The 16918-nt window shown below is 37.0% G+C and overlaps 1 protein-coding gene across 1 annotated transcript; it reads right to left on the bottom strand.

The window, feature by feature from the left end:
* Window positions 1–9483: 9483 nt before the first annotated feature.
* LOC134540710 (uncharacterized) lies at window positions 9484–12167 on the bottom strand. Its single transcript, XM_063383593.1, has 2 exons — window positions 11813–12167; window positions 9484–10322 (listed from the first exon to the last, which is right to left on the bottom strand). Exons 1-2 carry the CDS (start codon window positions 11955–11957, stop codon window positions 9484–9486), a joined length of 984 nt encoding a protein of 327 aa, XP_063239663.1. The 5' UTR covers window positions 11958–12167.
* Between the last annotated feature and the right edge of the window lie 4751 nt (window positions 12168–16918).

Genomic DNA, 16918 nt, shown 5'->3' with positions numbered 1-16918 from the left:
TTAGTGAAATGTCCTCCTTTTTCGAGGTGAATGTCCTCCTTTTTTGTTATCAGTGTCTCGTAACCCTACCCGGGCGACCAGCTAGGCGTGACTTCCCGACCGCTGTCTGCGCGCAGGTCTGGACAGGTTAGGGGCGCTCGCCCCAGACGTGATGCGGTCGATTATACCGCGGGGGTCGGCTGGTCCGCGAGTTGGGAGACTGCACGCGAATCGATCCATCGATAACCTCGCGCGCTCACACACACACATACACACACAGAGAGAGAAAATAATAATCTTGCGGAGGGCGTGCCAGAAAACACCGCAGAAGTTTATTATTATTATTATTTGCGAGTCATTAAAAACATTTCAGGATTGAAATTCAAGCTACCGAATATTTTCGAAGTGCCAAAATAATAAAATCATTTATAACGTAGATGTCTCATTAAAAGTTTTAGACCACTAGAAAACTTAAATAATAATCTGGTTCTACTGGTGTCGATTACTTCCTTATCAACAATATATATATATATATATATATATATATTAAAATAACATTTAATTTTTTATGTGTAATCCGCAAAATGTTATAAAAAGAAAAAGGCGATAGTATTTTTTTCCCTCTGGACTGCTATTCGTTTATGTAACTTTCTTTACGAATAAAGATTTTTCAAATAAATCACTGTATTCTTGCAACAGTTTTTTTCTTTTTTTAATGTTTGCAAGTGTCTCCAAATACAAAACAATTTAAACAAGCTCCATTATCTCAAAAACCCTATAAAGAAACTTCTGGTGTAGTAAAAATGTTATTGAACTCTAAATTTGGTTTGTTTAACAAATAGTTACCAAAATTGAGAGTGATTTTAAGTAATTTAATAATGTATTAATTGAGAATGTTGAGAGTTATTTGAATTAATAAGCAACTTCTACCAATAGTTCCAAACCAAAACATTATCCTCTTTAATCTTCCGAGGATCTTAAACCTTTGATGGGAGCTGTACACATAATTTTTTTTTATTATTTGCTGACAGTTAAGAATGAAAATGCTTACAATGAACGACCGACCTGTGTCATTGGAACACACGTGACTCTACACGTCTTGTAGGACTAGAAACCAATGGCAATCACCTAAAAAATCAACTTACCCAATAAAAGGTCTGGAAAGGTTAGCTTCGAATTTTTTCCAAAAATTGACTTATATTATTTTATAAATTAACATATATAATTCTGAAATAATCTTTTTCATGCAACATAGGTATTTAAAACTTAATGTTAACATTCTAAATGTTTGTGAACTAAATACTAATACGTACAAATACCTACAAATAACCCTCTAGTTCAGTTCTTATATTTTTAAAAAAAATTTACGCCTTTCTAGTTTAAATCCAAAAATATATATATAAATACCGTTTTTAATTTTAAAAAAAGGGGGTGGGTTGTCTGTAAAGTCGGTTTACGGACGATAATTTTACGTGATAACGTCATAAGAAAACATTGATGAAATGATTGCATACTTTTATGAATAAAATGGAATCATTTTTATTGAATTATCACTATTTTGTATGGATACAAAGAAGGAGTGAAATGAAATCTACAATTCAATTGATAAATTTACTTTTATTTGCACTCATTAATTCAAATATGTTTACTACTTTAACGAAGAGATTATTTTAACTATAACTTTTATACATGTTTGCTATTTAACTCCTTCCAATCTGTGTTATTCTGTTAAGGATAGGACGATGATAGGAAAAGTAGGAAACGAATGGGAGTGTTTCAATTTTAATGTGCCTCGAAAAAGTCAAGTCGATGGTTGTTCCAATCGAGTGGAAGAGAGATAGATGCGGCGCAAGCGTACAATGAGCGTAACGGGACAACGTGCATAACGGGACATTGAGCCATCCTTTTTCGTGCGTGCAGCCGGCGTTCATCGATTTATTAGACGTTGTCACGTCAAAAAATGGATTCGCAGGTATTTTTCATAGAATAGTACAATACCTCGTTATCGAAGTTAAATTTTACACATCGATGTGTAATACTGAAAGACTCGCTCACATTTTCATCTTCTTCTTCTTCTTCTCTCTTCTTCTTCTTCTTCTTCTTCTTCTTTTTGTGGTTACTTGTCAGTATACCTAATTCAACACTTTAATGATACTATTTTTCCCTGGTAGTATAGAATTGTTTTATTTTATCTACTTCACCATCCCGACCCATCACAACCGATTGGGTGGTTGTTTTCCCACCTTCTCTTTGATAGGCATCTTGGCTTCAGCAATATGCCAAGAAACATAACTCCAAGGGGTGGCGGAAAAAAAAAGGCTGTAATACCGATAGCCCGTACCTAATTTTTATTCTTGTGTTGAACGTTTCTTTTTATACAACATTTTCATAAATCTATTAAGATTCAGTATTTGAGACAAACATATTTGCAAATATTCCAAGGCCGATGGTTGAATTTAACGTAATGCTTTGCAACTGCATCTTTTATTTGTACGGTAGCTTACCGCCCCCCCCCCCCCCCAAATTGTCTTCCTAGAACCGCCTCTGTACGACATAGTCGCTAGTCATGACACACAGGGGCTTACGCATAATTTCAGTTCGTGAAAACTTGCTCGGTGAGGGGGGGGGGGGGGGGAAGGTGAATAGAACCGATTTGCTCAGCTTTTGGCTTTCAGATTTTTTTTTTCCTTTATTTGGTAGGAATGATAGTTTTTATAGATTTACTAGCAGAACCCGGCAGACGTTGTCCTGCCAGTGTTTATTTATTTACATCTCTATCCTATATATATAAAATGGATGTTTTATATGCAATCTAGACTCCATAAAGAAATTCATTTAAAAATGGCAATTCAAATAATTTAACTCACTCACCAAATACTGATCACAGTCACAATCACTAGTTGTTATTGAATAAAAATTCACAACATACCAATTTTCGTGGCGATCGGTTTGAACGGTATAATAGTTGATTGCGCTGCAGCGACATCTAGTGGCGAGTTACGAAAAAAAAAAAGGTGACATAAAAATCTTTTCTATGAAAAAAAAAAACACTTGGATGTGCCAACTTTCATGGCGATCGGTCAAACGGTGTCGGGGTTTATCAACGTCATACATACCAACACCCTATATTAGATTTAGGGAATTTTTTTGTGAGGAGATCTATCACCCAACCCCCGTCCGCCCTACAAACCTAATGACTAGGGGCAGGCATTTTTCGCGAAAAGATCTGATTGCGTATTAGACTGCAACAAGGTGTACGCGTACCTGTGGTTTCTTCCTTGTGATTGGCGGCCGTCTGCGAGAGAAGTCGTTGCCTTATTTGACTGAGCCACTCAGGACGCGTTTGCTCCCGCACTGAATCACTGCGATTGGTGTTGTAACAATCGATATGTACCTGGGAGAAACTCACCCAATCACGGAAACACAGACAATGCTACAGTGTTTCGACTTTCATCTAGTCTCGAAATCTTTTCGCGAAATCTGCATGCCCCCCTACTAATGACATACCTATGTCTTCCCTGCACGCTAGTCGAATCCACGGCCGAGCTGCCAGGTTCGGAATCCACGTGACCGCGCGCTAATGTGGGCGGAGTTGACAAAGGAACATCGGCTCCTCTGCTCAACCCGAGCTCCGTAGCGGCCAGTTGTGAAATGTGACACTTGAGTATGGCGCGGGTCACTTCTCTTTGACAGGCGCGGTGTTTATCCCCCCCCCCCCCAAAAAAAACTCTTTGAAGAAGCCGACCGACTCTGTGAACCAGCGTCTTAGTGTGGCTTTACGATGGATTTACTTAATAGCCCAGGAATTTTAGTGTTTTACCTCAAAAAAAAAAATGTAGTTTTGAAATTTGGCACAGACGTTCCTTTGGGTGTTAAAAATTGATCTTAAAAAGTCCCCATCTCTCAGATGCTGGCTTCATACTTTTTTAAGGCAATAAGGGCGTAAGTGCCGAAATATGCATATCACGACTGTTGCGCGAAAAATATTCATTCTAATATATCAAAATTTGGTCAACATTTTAAAGTTAAGGGCCCTTAGTCCTTAATGATTCGTTTTTATTACTTTATACACCGCAAAAATTATCTTATAACCTAATTTATACTCAACTAATGGAAGTAAAATGTATCACTGCTCTATACAATCACCAGTTACATCAAATCCACCGCTGATAGGCAAAAATATACCTTTATAAACGTTTTCCGTTATTTTATTAGCTTTACATTGGTGGGTCAAAAATGTGTATGCGATAATAATTGACTGACATATTAAGGATTACAAGGAACTACTGCACAACAATGGGTTTTTGAGCAATTTAGGTTAATATTGACTATAGCGTTTCACCAGAAAAAAAAAATGTAGGTTTTTAATTTGGCACAGACGTTCCTTTGGGTGTTAAAAATTGATCCTAAAAAGTCCCCATCTCTCAGATGCCGGCTTCATACCTTTTTAAGGCAATAAGGGCGTAAGTGCCGAAATATGCATATCACGACTGTTGCGCGAAAAATATCATTCGTTGTATCGTAACTTGTATAATATGTGAAGTAAAAGGCACTTAGTTGTTTAACATCCATTATTGTTGCATAATACATAGCTAAAAATGAAACCTGATCAAAAATCAATTAATGGAAGTACACAATAAAAAAATTAACCAGTCCATTAAAGGTCCTCTTCATCTGAACCATCATTGATAACAATGTTATTGCATGTTGCCTCAAGGCATTTGGCACACATAATACCACACTACAGTCCAGCCCGCACACACTCGCATTTGTAGCTGCATTCGCTTTTACAGTTACATAATATCAAATTCAGGAGCTTTTCTGGAGCTGGAGGAAGGGATGTTGTTATAGGAACAAGTGTGCCACTCACACTTTTCCATCCCCACTCAACAGGATCTAATGAATGGCCCAGCCACTCTTGCACCTGTAGGTAAACCCGAAGAGAATGCTGTTCACATGCGGCACTGGTTGGTGGAAGAGAGGCTAGCTGGAAAGAAGCACTAACAGGCATCTTTGCTATCTTGCAGGTATACATGTAAACTATCATTTCATCCAGAGTGGAATAGTTATCATGTCCCTGATACATTGCAATTGCAAACTTTTCTCCAGCTGCAATAACGATCTTCTTGTCCGCATGTGGACATGTAAAAACATATACTGTTCTCCGAATGGAAACATCGGTCTTGATGATGTTCCATGCTTGCTTCTTTCCCTTACCGAAGAAAGCACTGGTTGTATCTGATCCGGTAATAGCATGACAAAACAAAATATAGTTTTTCATTTCACCAATGTCCTGCTGAGTAGCTGATATACTGTAAATCTTTCCTTTTGTCTTGCTTGAGGGTGGATGGACAATTTCAATGTGTGCATCTTCTTCTGACCTCGCAGTCAACATCGCAAGGATGTCTGTATCAGTAGCTATTACTTTTACACAACAGCTTGTTGAATACTGAAGAGCAATAGCTGCTATAGTGGTATCAGCATCTCCTGAGCACTGAATGGCGTGACGACATGAAGCTCGAAAATAAGCTACTAATCATTTTATTAGCCCATTTTTGTTATGGCCATTCCTCAGAAAGTCCATTTGCGTCGATGTAACAATATTGTTAGCAGCTATTAAAATATCGGTGGAAGACCTCCCTGCAGAACGCCACCTTCACTCTTCCACTTTAGTGGTTAACTCGTCATAACCATCAAACACTACAGTTGCTGTCACAGAAAAATGTTTTTGGACGAATGTAACATAAGCCTCACATATTTGACCAAATGTAGTAGGTCTTGGCCACACAACCACATGCAAGAGTTATCCTCCATCGATTGTTGTGCCGTAGTTCCTTGTAATACTTAATATGTCAGTCAATTATTATCGCATTAACACATTTTTGACCCACCAATTTAAAGCTAATAAAATAACGGAAAACTTTTATAAAGGTATAATTTTGCCTATCAGTGGTGGGTTTGATGTAACTGGTGATTGTATAGAGCAGTGATACATTTTACTTCCATTAGTTGAGTATAAATTAGGTTATAAGATAATTTTTGCGGTGTATAAAGTAATAAAAACGAATCATTAAGGACTAAGGGCCCTTAACTTTAAAATTTTGACCAAATTTTGATATATTAGAATGAATATTTTTCGCGCAACAGTCGTGATAAGCATATTTCGGCACTTACGCCCTTAATGTCTTAAAAAAGTATGAAGCCGGCATCTGAGAGGTGGGGACTTTTTAGGATCAATTTTTAACAACCATAGGAATGTCTGTGCCAAATTTCAAAACTACATTTTTTTTTTTAGGTTTGCTCGATTTTTCCCTTAAAATGCCTGGGCTATAAAGCTCATTTTCATTTGAGAGTTTTCCTGTAAATTTATCCGAATAGCGTACCTGCATATTGTCGTGTCTCGATTCTCTCTCCCACTCACTCTCTCTTTCTTTTAATATACATGTATATATATTTAGAGAGAGAGAGAGAGAGAGAGAGAGAGAGAGAGAGAGAGAGAGTACCGGCGGGTAATAAGGTGAATTAAAAATATCGTAGTATATCAACATGTTTTATTACTAATAAATCTTGCAGTATATTTCAAACAACGTTTAAACTTAAAATGGCGTCTAATGTCCTTAAACAAAAAAAACAAAACAAAAAAACCTTTTTAAAAGAACTATGCCAGTAGGCCCTTATTTTTACTAGGGCAGTATAATAAGGCCTACGACTTTAACGGACAAAATAATCAAATTATACGCTAAATCTTTTACTTGAGATCAGTAATAATATAAATGCATTTATTTCACGTGCAATACTTATAAAAAAAAATTCTATAAATTTCTTCGCCTAACAGTCATCAGGGCACTTAAAAGCATCAGCAACTTCCTCTGATAAACCGACACACTTGTGATACCTACAATTTGGAGCATTTTCTACATCGTCTCATGTTGGCCAACCTGTCCTCCTCACAGGCATGATAGGCATGACAGTTCTAACAGCCGACAACAAGTTTTCTTCAGACCGTAATGCCTGTTTGGTCTTTGACACTGAAAACCAAGTAAAAAGAAACAAAATGAAGCACTAAAAAAATCATTAATTATTTATTTACATTGGTAATACATTTAAGCTTTTGAAATATGGTATTATAGGTAATTGCAAAAAAAAAAAAAAAGGGTAGGTTACAAGGCCTATGAGCAATTGTGATAGGCCTTAATATCCGTCAGCCACGTAAGAAAAAAAAACCAACATAAACAATATTTATATTACAATACTAGATTAAAATTTTAATCTGTCGAGAGAACGTGAATTCGTAAATAAATAGAGCAGAGAAGGTTTACACAGTCAGCTGTGAAATTAGTAAGAAACATTATCTTTGAAAGATTCGTGCAATGGGAGTGCATGACTTGATGTAAGCTTTTGGACATACGCCATTGCTTAGCACATGTATGTCTGTAGAAGAAAAGTAAAAAAAAAAACACAAATGACAAAAAACACAAATTAAGCAAAAATTGCTGTTGTCAGGATTTAACGCCACACAATACTCCACAACAGGAATATGGTCAACAAACAAAGAAAAACAAAGAAAAATGGACTAACAGAACGAAAAAAACCCCACAATTGATGACAGCACAAAAATACCGAACCCAAAAAATTCAGCACAACAGTTGAAACGAGACAAAAACACAGCAAAACGAAAAGACGAAACAAACACAATAGTTTTCCAAAAACAAAAATTTTTTGCTTAATTTGTATTTTTTGTAATTTGTGTTTTTTTTGTAGTTTTCTTCTATAGACATACATGTGCTAAGCAATGGCGTACGTCCAAAAGCTTACATAAAGTCATAGCAAGAAACACTTACGATTGTTCGACACGGATTGTTATTATCAGCGCGACGCGGCCTCTCTGCAGGAGATCTGGTTGGTACTCGTAGCTTTGAATATATACATGCGCGGAAGATGGAAGCAGCAGAAGAAGAAAGATATTGATTACGAGTCACGGGAAGATCCTAAAACATTGGTCGATCGTCTGAGACTGTTGGTGGCATCGGTTCCTAGAGGAAACTACTCGCACATCGACGAAGTAGACTCCATGCTTAGAAAATTCAATACAGCGATCACGAGTTTGACTGAAGTAGTGGTCGCCAATGACAGACAATTAAAACATGTAGAATGCTTCCATATCAAAAAAGGCGGTATTTTTATGTACATATTTTACCTTCAGTTTTAAGTACATTTTTGTTTAAAAAAAAAACCCGTTGCTGATTCATTAATTGTTAGATGCATGCGTATTTTCAAATCCATTTTCACATTTATTACGTATTTAAGATACCTGTCGCAGGGCTACGGTTGAATCTATGAATTACAGCTGTTTATCTTACTATCTATAGTTCGCACACAAATTAGAATTACAACTGTTTTAACTATACAGGCTGAGTCAGCATTCAACCAACAAAATTCGGCTGCTGGTTCATCACGACAAAATAAGTCGAAAACATCTACACGACTTAGGCCCTCCTCACACGGGGATACTGAAGTTGCCTACAAAACGATCGCTGGTAGCCTGGAGACTAGGCAACTGTGTGACTGGGTGACTCTAGTCGCCCGTTATCTTCACACGACGCTACTAAAATATCAGAGACTGGGAGGAAAAAATGCATCGTGAGTACAGCCCGAGTATCTTGTGGAACCGTGAAGTGCCTATATATTGTATGTAATGTCCAGTGATAACAGCAGTGACGATAGTGATATTGTTATCCAATATTATCAACATTATAGAAAACGAAGTAGGAAAAGATTGTGGGTTCATCCATATATAGAAAGGAACATTAATTGTAGATTATTTGTCGCGGCCAAAGAATTGCAAGAGACAGACTCAAAATTCATCGCTTTCTACAGAATGACGAAGGAGACTTACCAAATGTTAACGGAAATTGTTACACCTGCGATGTATTATAGGGATACCACTATGAGGGAATGCGTGAGCCCCGGTGAACGATTGCTGATAACTTTGAGGTAAGTAAGTTAAGAAATACAAATTATTACGAATTTTTGTTAAGGCACTTCTAAATGTTTCCCTTCAACACAAATCTATTTCTTTCCAAGTATTTTAACGTATATACTGATGCTTGGCGAATAAAAACAATGTATGCATTTTAACTTGAGGCCGCAATTACTTATTTTATCTGTGGAAAATGGCTGTTGTATGGATCTTAAGAATGTGCACTTTAACGTTAACAGGTTAAATAATCTAAAGTTATTTATACCCAAGTATTCCAGTCAACTGAAAGGTGAAAGTATAAACATATCTTATGCATAAATTCATTCCAATGTTTAATTCAAATATACCTAAGAAATACACATTCAAATAATGTACTGCAAAAGAAAAAATGTATATATATAAACTATTTAAAGAATACCCATTACACAAACATTCAAATCATGACTGTAAACACAAAAATAAACAACATAATAGAGATAAAAACACGTACACCAAAGTTATATGTTTACACACCCAACAAAACATCACATCACATTATGTTCCTGCTCATATTGTAAAGTCTCTTGGATGACTTCAAAATACTGTTGCGTTTCAGTATCTTGTACTTTCTGTGGAATAGTTTGATTTCCAGGCGACGAACAAATTGAAGCATTATCTGTAGCCAACGATGAATGCGTGGAAACACTGTAGGAGTAAGTTGGGGTCTGTTGGTAAGCTGGTACGTGTTGGTGCATGTCTTTTGGATTCGTGATGTCATCAATAAGCTGCAGAACCCTACGTCGGAATGATTTCATTTGTGCATCTGTCAAAGGTTCGATTTCTGGTAAAAGGCTTAGAAGAAACGACTTTTTTACTTGCCTATCATCGTTTGAATTCGATTCAAGTTTCCTTTTCTTTGCATTCATGTATTCCATAAAGGACTTGTCCACTTCCGTCACTGTTTGCTTTTTACGCTTTGATAAATTATCTTTTGGGTTGGAAAAGGGATCATGAGTCATTTGTTGGGAATGATGAGCATGTTCTTGCGAGAAGTCAGTATTTGGCAGCATAGGTGAAGGAAGGGAAAGTTGTGGTGTTGTAGTTAGTATTGCGTTATCTGAGATATATTCCTCCTCTTCAGCCGCAACGTCTTCCGTATTTTGTGTTGGGTCAGATGAACTGTGTTCCAGGTTTTGTTCATTGATGACTTCTGGCAAATTCCCCGATGGTGTACCAAGCGTTTTTATGAATGGTAGGGTAAATTTCATTGCCTCCGATAGATAATATGGTTTCTTATTTTTGGAACTTGAACCACTTGGAGGTGGCTTTATGTGACGGACAAAAACTGAACGGAGATTTTTCCATTTTTCTTTGCATTCGTTAACTGAAAACAAACAACATTGTTCACATAAATATAAATCGTTGCAATGGATGAATTCCTAACTAATTTACAGTAAACAAAAAACAAATACAAAAGTGAAGTAGTATTAAGTATAATCCAGATATATACAACATATGTTTATTATTTGAAGAAAAAATATATAAATGGTACATGGGGAATGTATTATGAAGTAAAATTTAATTTAACTTTGTTGCAGGTATTTGGCAACAGGAGGTACATTTGTATCGCTGTCGATGTACTTTGCTAGAGGAGAAAGCACAGTTATCAACATCATACGAGAAACTACCAAATTAATTTGGGAATCGTTGAAAGAGTCCTACATGCCTGTCCCAGGAGAAGAAAAGTGGAGAATGATAGCACAGCGTTTCTATTCACTGTGGAATTTACCCAATTGCTTTGGTTCATTGGACGGTAAGCATATTCGAATAGAAAAATTACCTGGAACTGGCTCAAGTAACTTTAATTACAAAATGTATCACTCAATAGTGCTGCTGGCTAGCAGTGATGCAGATGGTTTCTTCACTCTTATTGAAACTGGCTATGCAGGTAGAAACAGCGATGGAGGAGTGTTTCGCGCATCAGCTGTCAAACACTGGATTGCAAATGGAGGACTAGACATACCACCGCCTTCACGATTACCAGATGACGACAATGAGATTGACTTTCCTTTTTACTTTGTTGGAGATGAGGCCTTTCCATTGTCACAATATTTGCTGCGTCCTTACCCTCAGAGAACACTTGATGATGTTAAAAGAATATTCAATTACAGATTGAGCAGAGGACGGAAAACAGTGGAGTGCGCTTTCGGAATGATGGCAGAAAAGTTCCAAGTGTTGAACACTGCTATTCGCTGCCGAACTACGGAAAGAGTGGTTGATGTAATAAAATCTGTCTGCATTCTTCACAACTTCATTCGGAAAAGTGAAGGTATTAAATATTTTGCTGGTGAACCATTTGGCAACTCAGAAACGCCCAACATCAATCCACAGCCACTAGAAGACCTAACGTTACATGATCGGTCTACTGCTCATGAAGTGCGGAATTACTTGGCAAACTATTTTCTAACACCCCGGGCTTCTGTTCCATGGCAGTGGAAATACTGTTACAATAACTAATTAGGTATTAAAGTATTTCATGTGTTTTTGTAGGTTACTGTGAGTATGACAACAACTTTGAACATGTGGTAAGTTTTATCGAAGTTCGTAAAAACCATGCGTAATTCCCTTGGGAACCAAGAAAAGATATCAATAGAAAGTAATTTTTATACGTTACAAACGTTTTAGAATAAGGTATTTCTTCGAAGGACGAATAACCATTGTATAAAAACTATATTTCTTTTACTAATAATGTATTTGTGAGATACTAAATATAAAACATGCTGTTTACATATACATTTTGGTTTTTCACAAGTTAGTTTATTATGATAGATATTTTATATCTAATTATTGTTGTTTAAGATATTGTCAACTTACCTGTGAGTTGCACTTCTTTTGCGACATCATTCCATGCTTTGTCAGTCACATCCTTTTTTGAATACCCTTTCAACTTGTAGTTATAGAGTTCTGGGTGTTTCTCAACTTCGTTTACAAATTTGATATTAAACGCCTGCTCGCCCATTGTTCGCTACAATACAGTATCGCGCCGCGTAGGCTACTGGAGTAGCGTGGAGACCAGCATGCTGAGTCGCCGGGATTTACGTTGCTTACGACTTCCAGTCTCCGCCACTCCAGTATCGCCGTCTGAGTGACGCCATGCCTATCTACATGACGAGTCGCTCGGTCGCCGAGTCTCGCGGTATCTAAGCAACTTCAGTATCCCCGTGTGAGGAGGGCCTTATGGTCTAAAGTGTTTCCCGAGGCTGGTGTACGTCTTTGAAGTTGGGGCTTACCAGCGTTTTTATTGACGTGACAACGTCTAATAAATCGATGAACGCCGGCTGCAAGCACGAAAAAGTGTCCCGTTACGCACATTGTTCCGTTACGCTGTGTCCCGTTACGCTGTGTTCCGTTACGCTGTCGCGAGTGCAGTAATAATAGTTTATGTTACAATTGACTAAAAAATTATGGTGATTCATATAATTGATGATAGATATTTGATTACAGTTTATTTATATGAAAACTTATTCATAATTATATTTAAACTTTATAGCTTAAACGCCAGTTTTTAAAATTAATTACAAGTCATCTACACGTGAACTGTTTCGTCGACTGTTTATAAAGTGAAGTGAAAAGTTAATGTGGTTTTCATTGCTTATTACAACAATAATTTCGGCAATAAAGGTTAATTATTCTTGCATTTAAAAAATCTGATTACTAGTATAATTTCAAGTATTTATTCTTTTATTATTAAAATAAAAATGATTCAATTTTATTCATAAAAGTATGCAATCATTTCATCAATGTTTTGTTATGACGTCACGTTAAACTATCGTCCGTAAACCGACTTTACAGACAACCAATTTTTTTTTAAATAATAGATAAGGTATTTAAGATGGAATACTGGTGGTCTGAAGGTATACTGCCACCGCGAAATTTGTGGCAGTAGTAAAATTATACCATTGAAATAACTTTTGTTTTCCTCATATATTAGTGACGTGTTGGAAATTAAAAAAATTGGTTGTCTGTAAAGTCGGTTTACGGACGATAGTTTAACGTGACGTCATAACAAAAACATTGATGAAATGATTGCATACTTTTATGAAGAAAATTGAATCATTTTTATTGAATTATCACCATTTTGTATGGATACAAAGAAGGAGTGAAATGAAATCTACAATTTAATTGATAAATTTACTTTTATTTGCACTCATTAATTCAAATATGTTTATTACTTTAACGAACAGATTATTTTAACTATAACTTTTATACATGTTTGCTATTTAACTTCTTCCAATCTGTGTTATTCTGTTAAGTATAGGACGATGACAGGAAAAGTAGGAAACGAATGGGAGTGTTTCAAGTTTAATGTGCCTCGAAAAAGTCAAATCGATGGTTGTTCCAATCGAGTGGAAGAGAGATAGATGCGGCGCAAGCGTACAATGAGCGTAACGGGACACAGCGTAACGGGACACTTTTTCGTGCGTGCAGCAGGCGTTCATCGATTTATTAGACGTTTTCACGTCAAAAAAAATATTTTACTATAAATGAATTCTACTGTGCAACTGACATTAAAATTTATTTATTTTGATAGGGACGTTTGGATGTGGGTAATCATATACAATCGTATGCACAATATCGCCATTATTCTGAGATTAGTAAGAGTGAAGCCATAGTGGTCAGCTGGTTATATATAAAGACATTCTAGAATATTCAGTAAAATTTCATTAAGTGAATTCAAACTTTGATACACCCTAGTGTGAGGCAAACATACTTAAATTTTTTGATAAAGTTAAATAAATGCCATTATAAGTGTGCATCCATTTAGAACTCACATTGAGAGCCGAATCAAAATAAACATCACACAATTTCTTTAAAGCCAGAAAAAAAAATGTTTTCACTCTTATGTTCACAATTCCATGACTCACAATATACAAGTCGAATTCCTTACTTGTAAAAGCTGTTTTTGTTGAAACTTTATGTAAAATATCCTCTACTTAGTTGTTAAAAAAATATTTAATAAATTAAATCCTGATTATTTCAAAATATTTGGTATTTTAACTGCTGAGCGAAAAGGCACAATAGCCAAATACTAGTCACTGCAATAACAGCGAAAAATGCGTAAGGGAGAAATATAGGAACAGAAAGATACCATCTTTGTTTTAAGAGTTTTAGGCTTTTTGGAAGCATAGTATATAATTTAATGAAATGCCTTAAGTTTAAAGCTATACATAGTTTACCCTATAACGTCATTGGCGTACAGTATTGAATTATTTTTTTTGGAATGTTATTGTATTTGAAACGAAACCAAAATTTAAATATTAAACTATAAAAAAATTCTTGTTGCATAAAAACGGTTGAAACCATTACTGGCGTCTTTCAGGTCCTCTTTGCTACCAAAAAAATGTATTTTTTTATTCGAATAAGTAGTAGTTATTTTAAATATGCTAAACGCAATCACAAGAGAAAAAAAACGAAATTCTCAATTGACGATATAACGACTCGGAAATTTTGCTACTTTCCCGAATCAAAAAGGGGGGAAAAATGAGGGGGGGGGGGGGGGAGAGACAAAAAATAAAACTACGTGCGCTTGTTTCCCCATGCTTATACAAGATGTAATTTCCCGTAACGGCCCGAATAATCATTAGAAAAAAAGGGGTATAGCCGTGGCCTGTTCAGAGGTAATTCAAAAAGTAAACACTTCAACGAGCAATGCAGGAACACGTGTTTTAAGGCTCTGTCTCAGACGCGATATTGGTTAATTCATTTTCTTGTCATTTATATTGAATATTTTCACAGAAAAAAAAATAGTTTAGAAAAGATTCCTTTGGAAACCCGTTGAAAATAAATAGTTTGCAAAGCTACAAGAACTATATTGTAACTTTGTACAACACATGGCTATGGTTATTTTTGCATATATGAAACAAGTTTTTGAGATAGTAATACTGAATCTTTCTTACAAAAATTGACGCATAATTTTATACTTCAATTAATGTTTGATAAAATATAATTTTTATTATCCCCGCAAAAGATAATCAAACATCCAATAATTGGATTTCATAGTGTTTTGTTACGCTTGATAATGTAAAGCTATTGAGCGAACGGTTTACAAATAGCTAGCTTTAACTACTGGAGGAACTGGGACAACATAGAGAATACGAATACAACACAACTGCGAACGCTATTTTGTAGTGATACAGTTCTTTCATGTCAAATGTACAAATTTACAAAACATCTGTAAATTTTACACGATATTTCTGTTCCATTTACAAAATAAATAAAACAATTCAGAGTGTTGACAAGAAAATAAAAATAAACACCTCGTTGTGTAGGAGCCAGGGCCAGTGCAAGGTCAATTGGTGCCCTAGGCGAAAAAACTTAATGCCCCCCCCCCCCCCCCCCCCCAGCCGGACACCACAAAAAATGTTTCCTTGCCTCAAAATACATCACGTAAGCCTAATATTTTGTTAACAATCAATTGTAAGCAGGCTTGTTTTTTTTTTTTTACTTTTCTACTTATTACAAATCATAAACAGGTCACCGTGGACTTTAAATAATTACTTATATCAATATAAACATTCCAAACTGTGTTACAAAAATCCATTTCCATCTAGTTTCAATAATCGTTAAACATATTATATCAGCTGTTATGTGTCGTGCTGCGCCGCCCCCAGCTACTTGGCGCCCCTAGGCGGTTGCCTAGTTCGCCTATATGGACGCGCCGGCCCTGTAAGTAGGACAGAGCCTTAAAGCTGTTGAAACGAAAGCTACGGAGCGCGTGATCTAAGCAATGTAAATTACTGTCGGAAGAGACCAAACCAAACACCGAAACTGTTTTTTTTCTTCTTCCAAAATTGGCCGTGAATCAATTACGGAGTGTTCCGTGGAAATGATGCTTCGCGCTCGGTTATTATAATTCTCTCCCCCTCCCCCACCCCTATTCACATAAACATTTTCCTGAGCGGTGATCAGGGCCCTGTTTAACCAAAGGGGGCCCCCCGTTCACCTGTCCGTGGATCCGGGAGTTACACAACGCCTCGACACCTGAACGCCGGGGCAATTCCCTCCGTGAAATATTACGGACGGCTTCCTCGTAACAGTTCGGGCTGACTCAGCTTCGAGGGCCTCTCGTCACACGCTTGATGGGGCCCGGGTTGTTCACTGAAAGAAATTTTTGTATATTTTACAAGGAAAATCCTTGGAAACCCTGTTGCCAAGGATACTACTTGTAAAACTACAAGGCCGAGCTTTGTGCCATGTGCGATTTTGCAAGACTCTGCCTGGTAGTTTTGCAAGAAATATCCTTGGCAACAGGGTTTCCAAGAATTTCCCTTGTAAAAGTACAATTTTTTTTTTTAGATTGTTGTAAGCCGCGCAAGCTACGTAACGACGCAATGACGTAATGACGCAACGCCGTAACGATGCAACGACGTAACAACGCAACACACAACCGACAGTCGTTCAACAAGCACGCAAGTCGCAATACCTATACCTCTCCGCACACTGCAATTCCTGAAGTGAAACTTATTTTCTGAGGTGGCTACAATTTTACGAGCGTTACGAAAATTACGATCGCGCGAGGGGAATAGTAAGGTGCGTGGTAGGGGGGAAAACCGGTAGAGGAGGAGAGTGCGTCAGCGGCGACGCCACTCCAACGCATGCACTAGCGGTCGAATGGGAATAGGTACGTATCGTAGCATGCTATATGTAGGGACTGGAAAAATTCGCGGTTTCAATGACCACTAGGACAGACTCCACGATTCTCTATGTACTCGGGCAACTATCACCTGGTCATTGGCTACCGACTCGGGACACCTATTGACTGCGATTCTTATGATTCGATACTTCTTTTGTTGAGTGTTTGCCATTGGCTCAGAGTAGGGATAGGAAAAATTCGCGGGTTCATTTCGCGACAGGCTAAAATACAAATAGTTACACCTCAGTGCTGCCTCTGCTATTGGCTCACAACTCACCTGGATGACT

Source organism: Bacillus rossius, chromosome 17 (assembly GCF_032445375.1).
Source record: "Bacillus rossius redtenbacheri isolate Brsri chromosome 17, Brsri_v3, whole genome shotgun sequence".
NCBI classification, from domain to species: Eukaryota; Metazoa; Arthropoda; class Insecta; order Phasmatodea; family Bacillidae; genus Bacillus; species Bacillus rossius.
Note: the sequence above shows the minus strand (reverse complement) of the source record. Positions and strands in the feature narration are given on the sequence as shown.

What these genes read in the sequence shown, in the direction of transcription:
- LOC134540710 (XM_063383593.1), bottom strand. Translation starts at nt 11,957, where the DNA reads ATGGGCGAGCAGGCGTTTAATATCAAATTTGTAAACGAAGTTGAGAAA. An exon ending in AAAAGAAGTGCAACTCACAG is followed by an intron (nt 10,323 to 11,812) that starts GTAAGTTGACAA and finishes GTTTGTTTTCAG; the next exon opens with TTAACGAATGCAAAGAAAAA.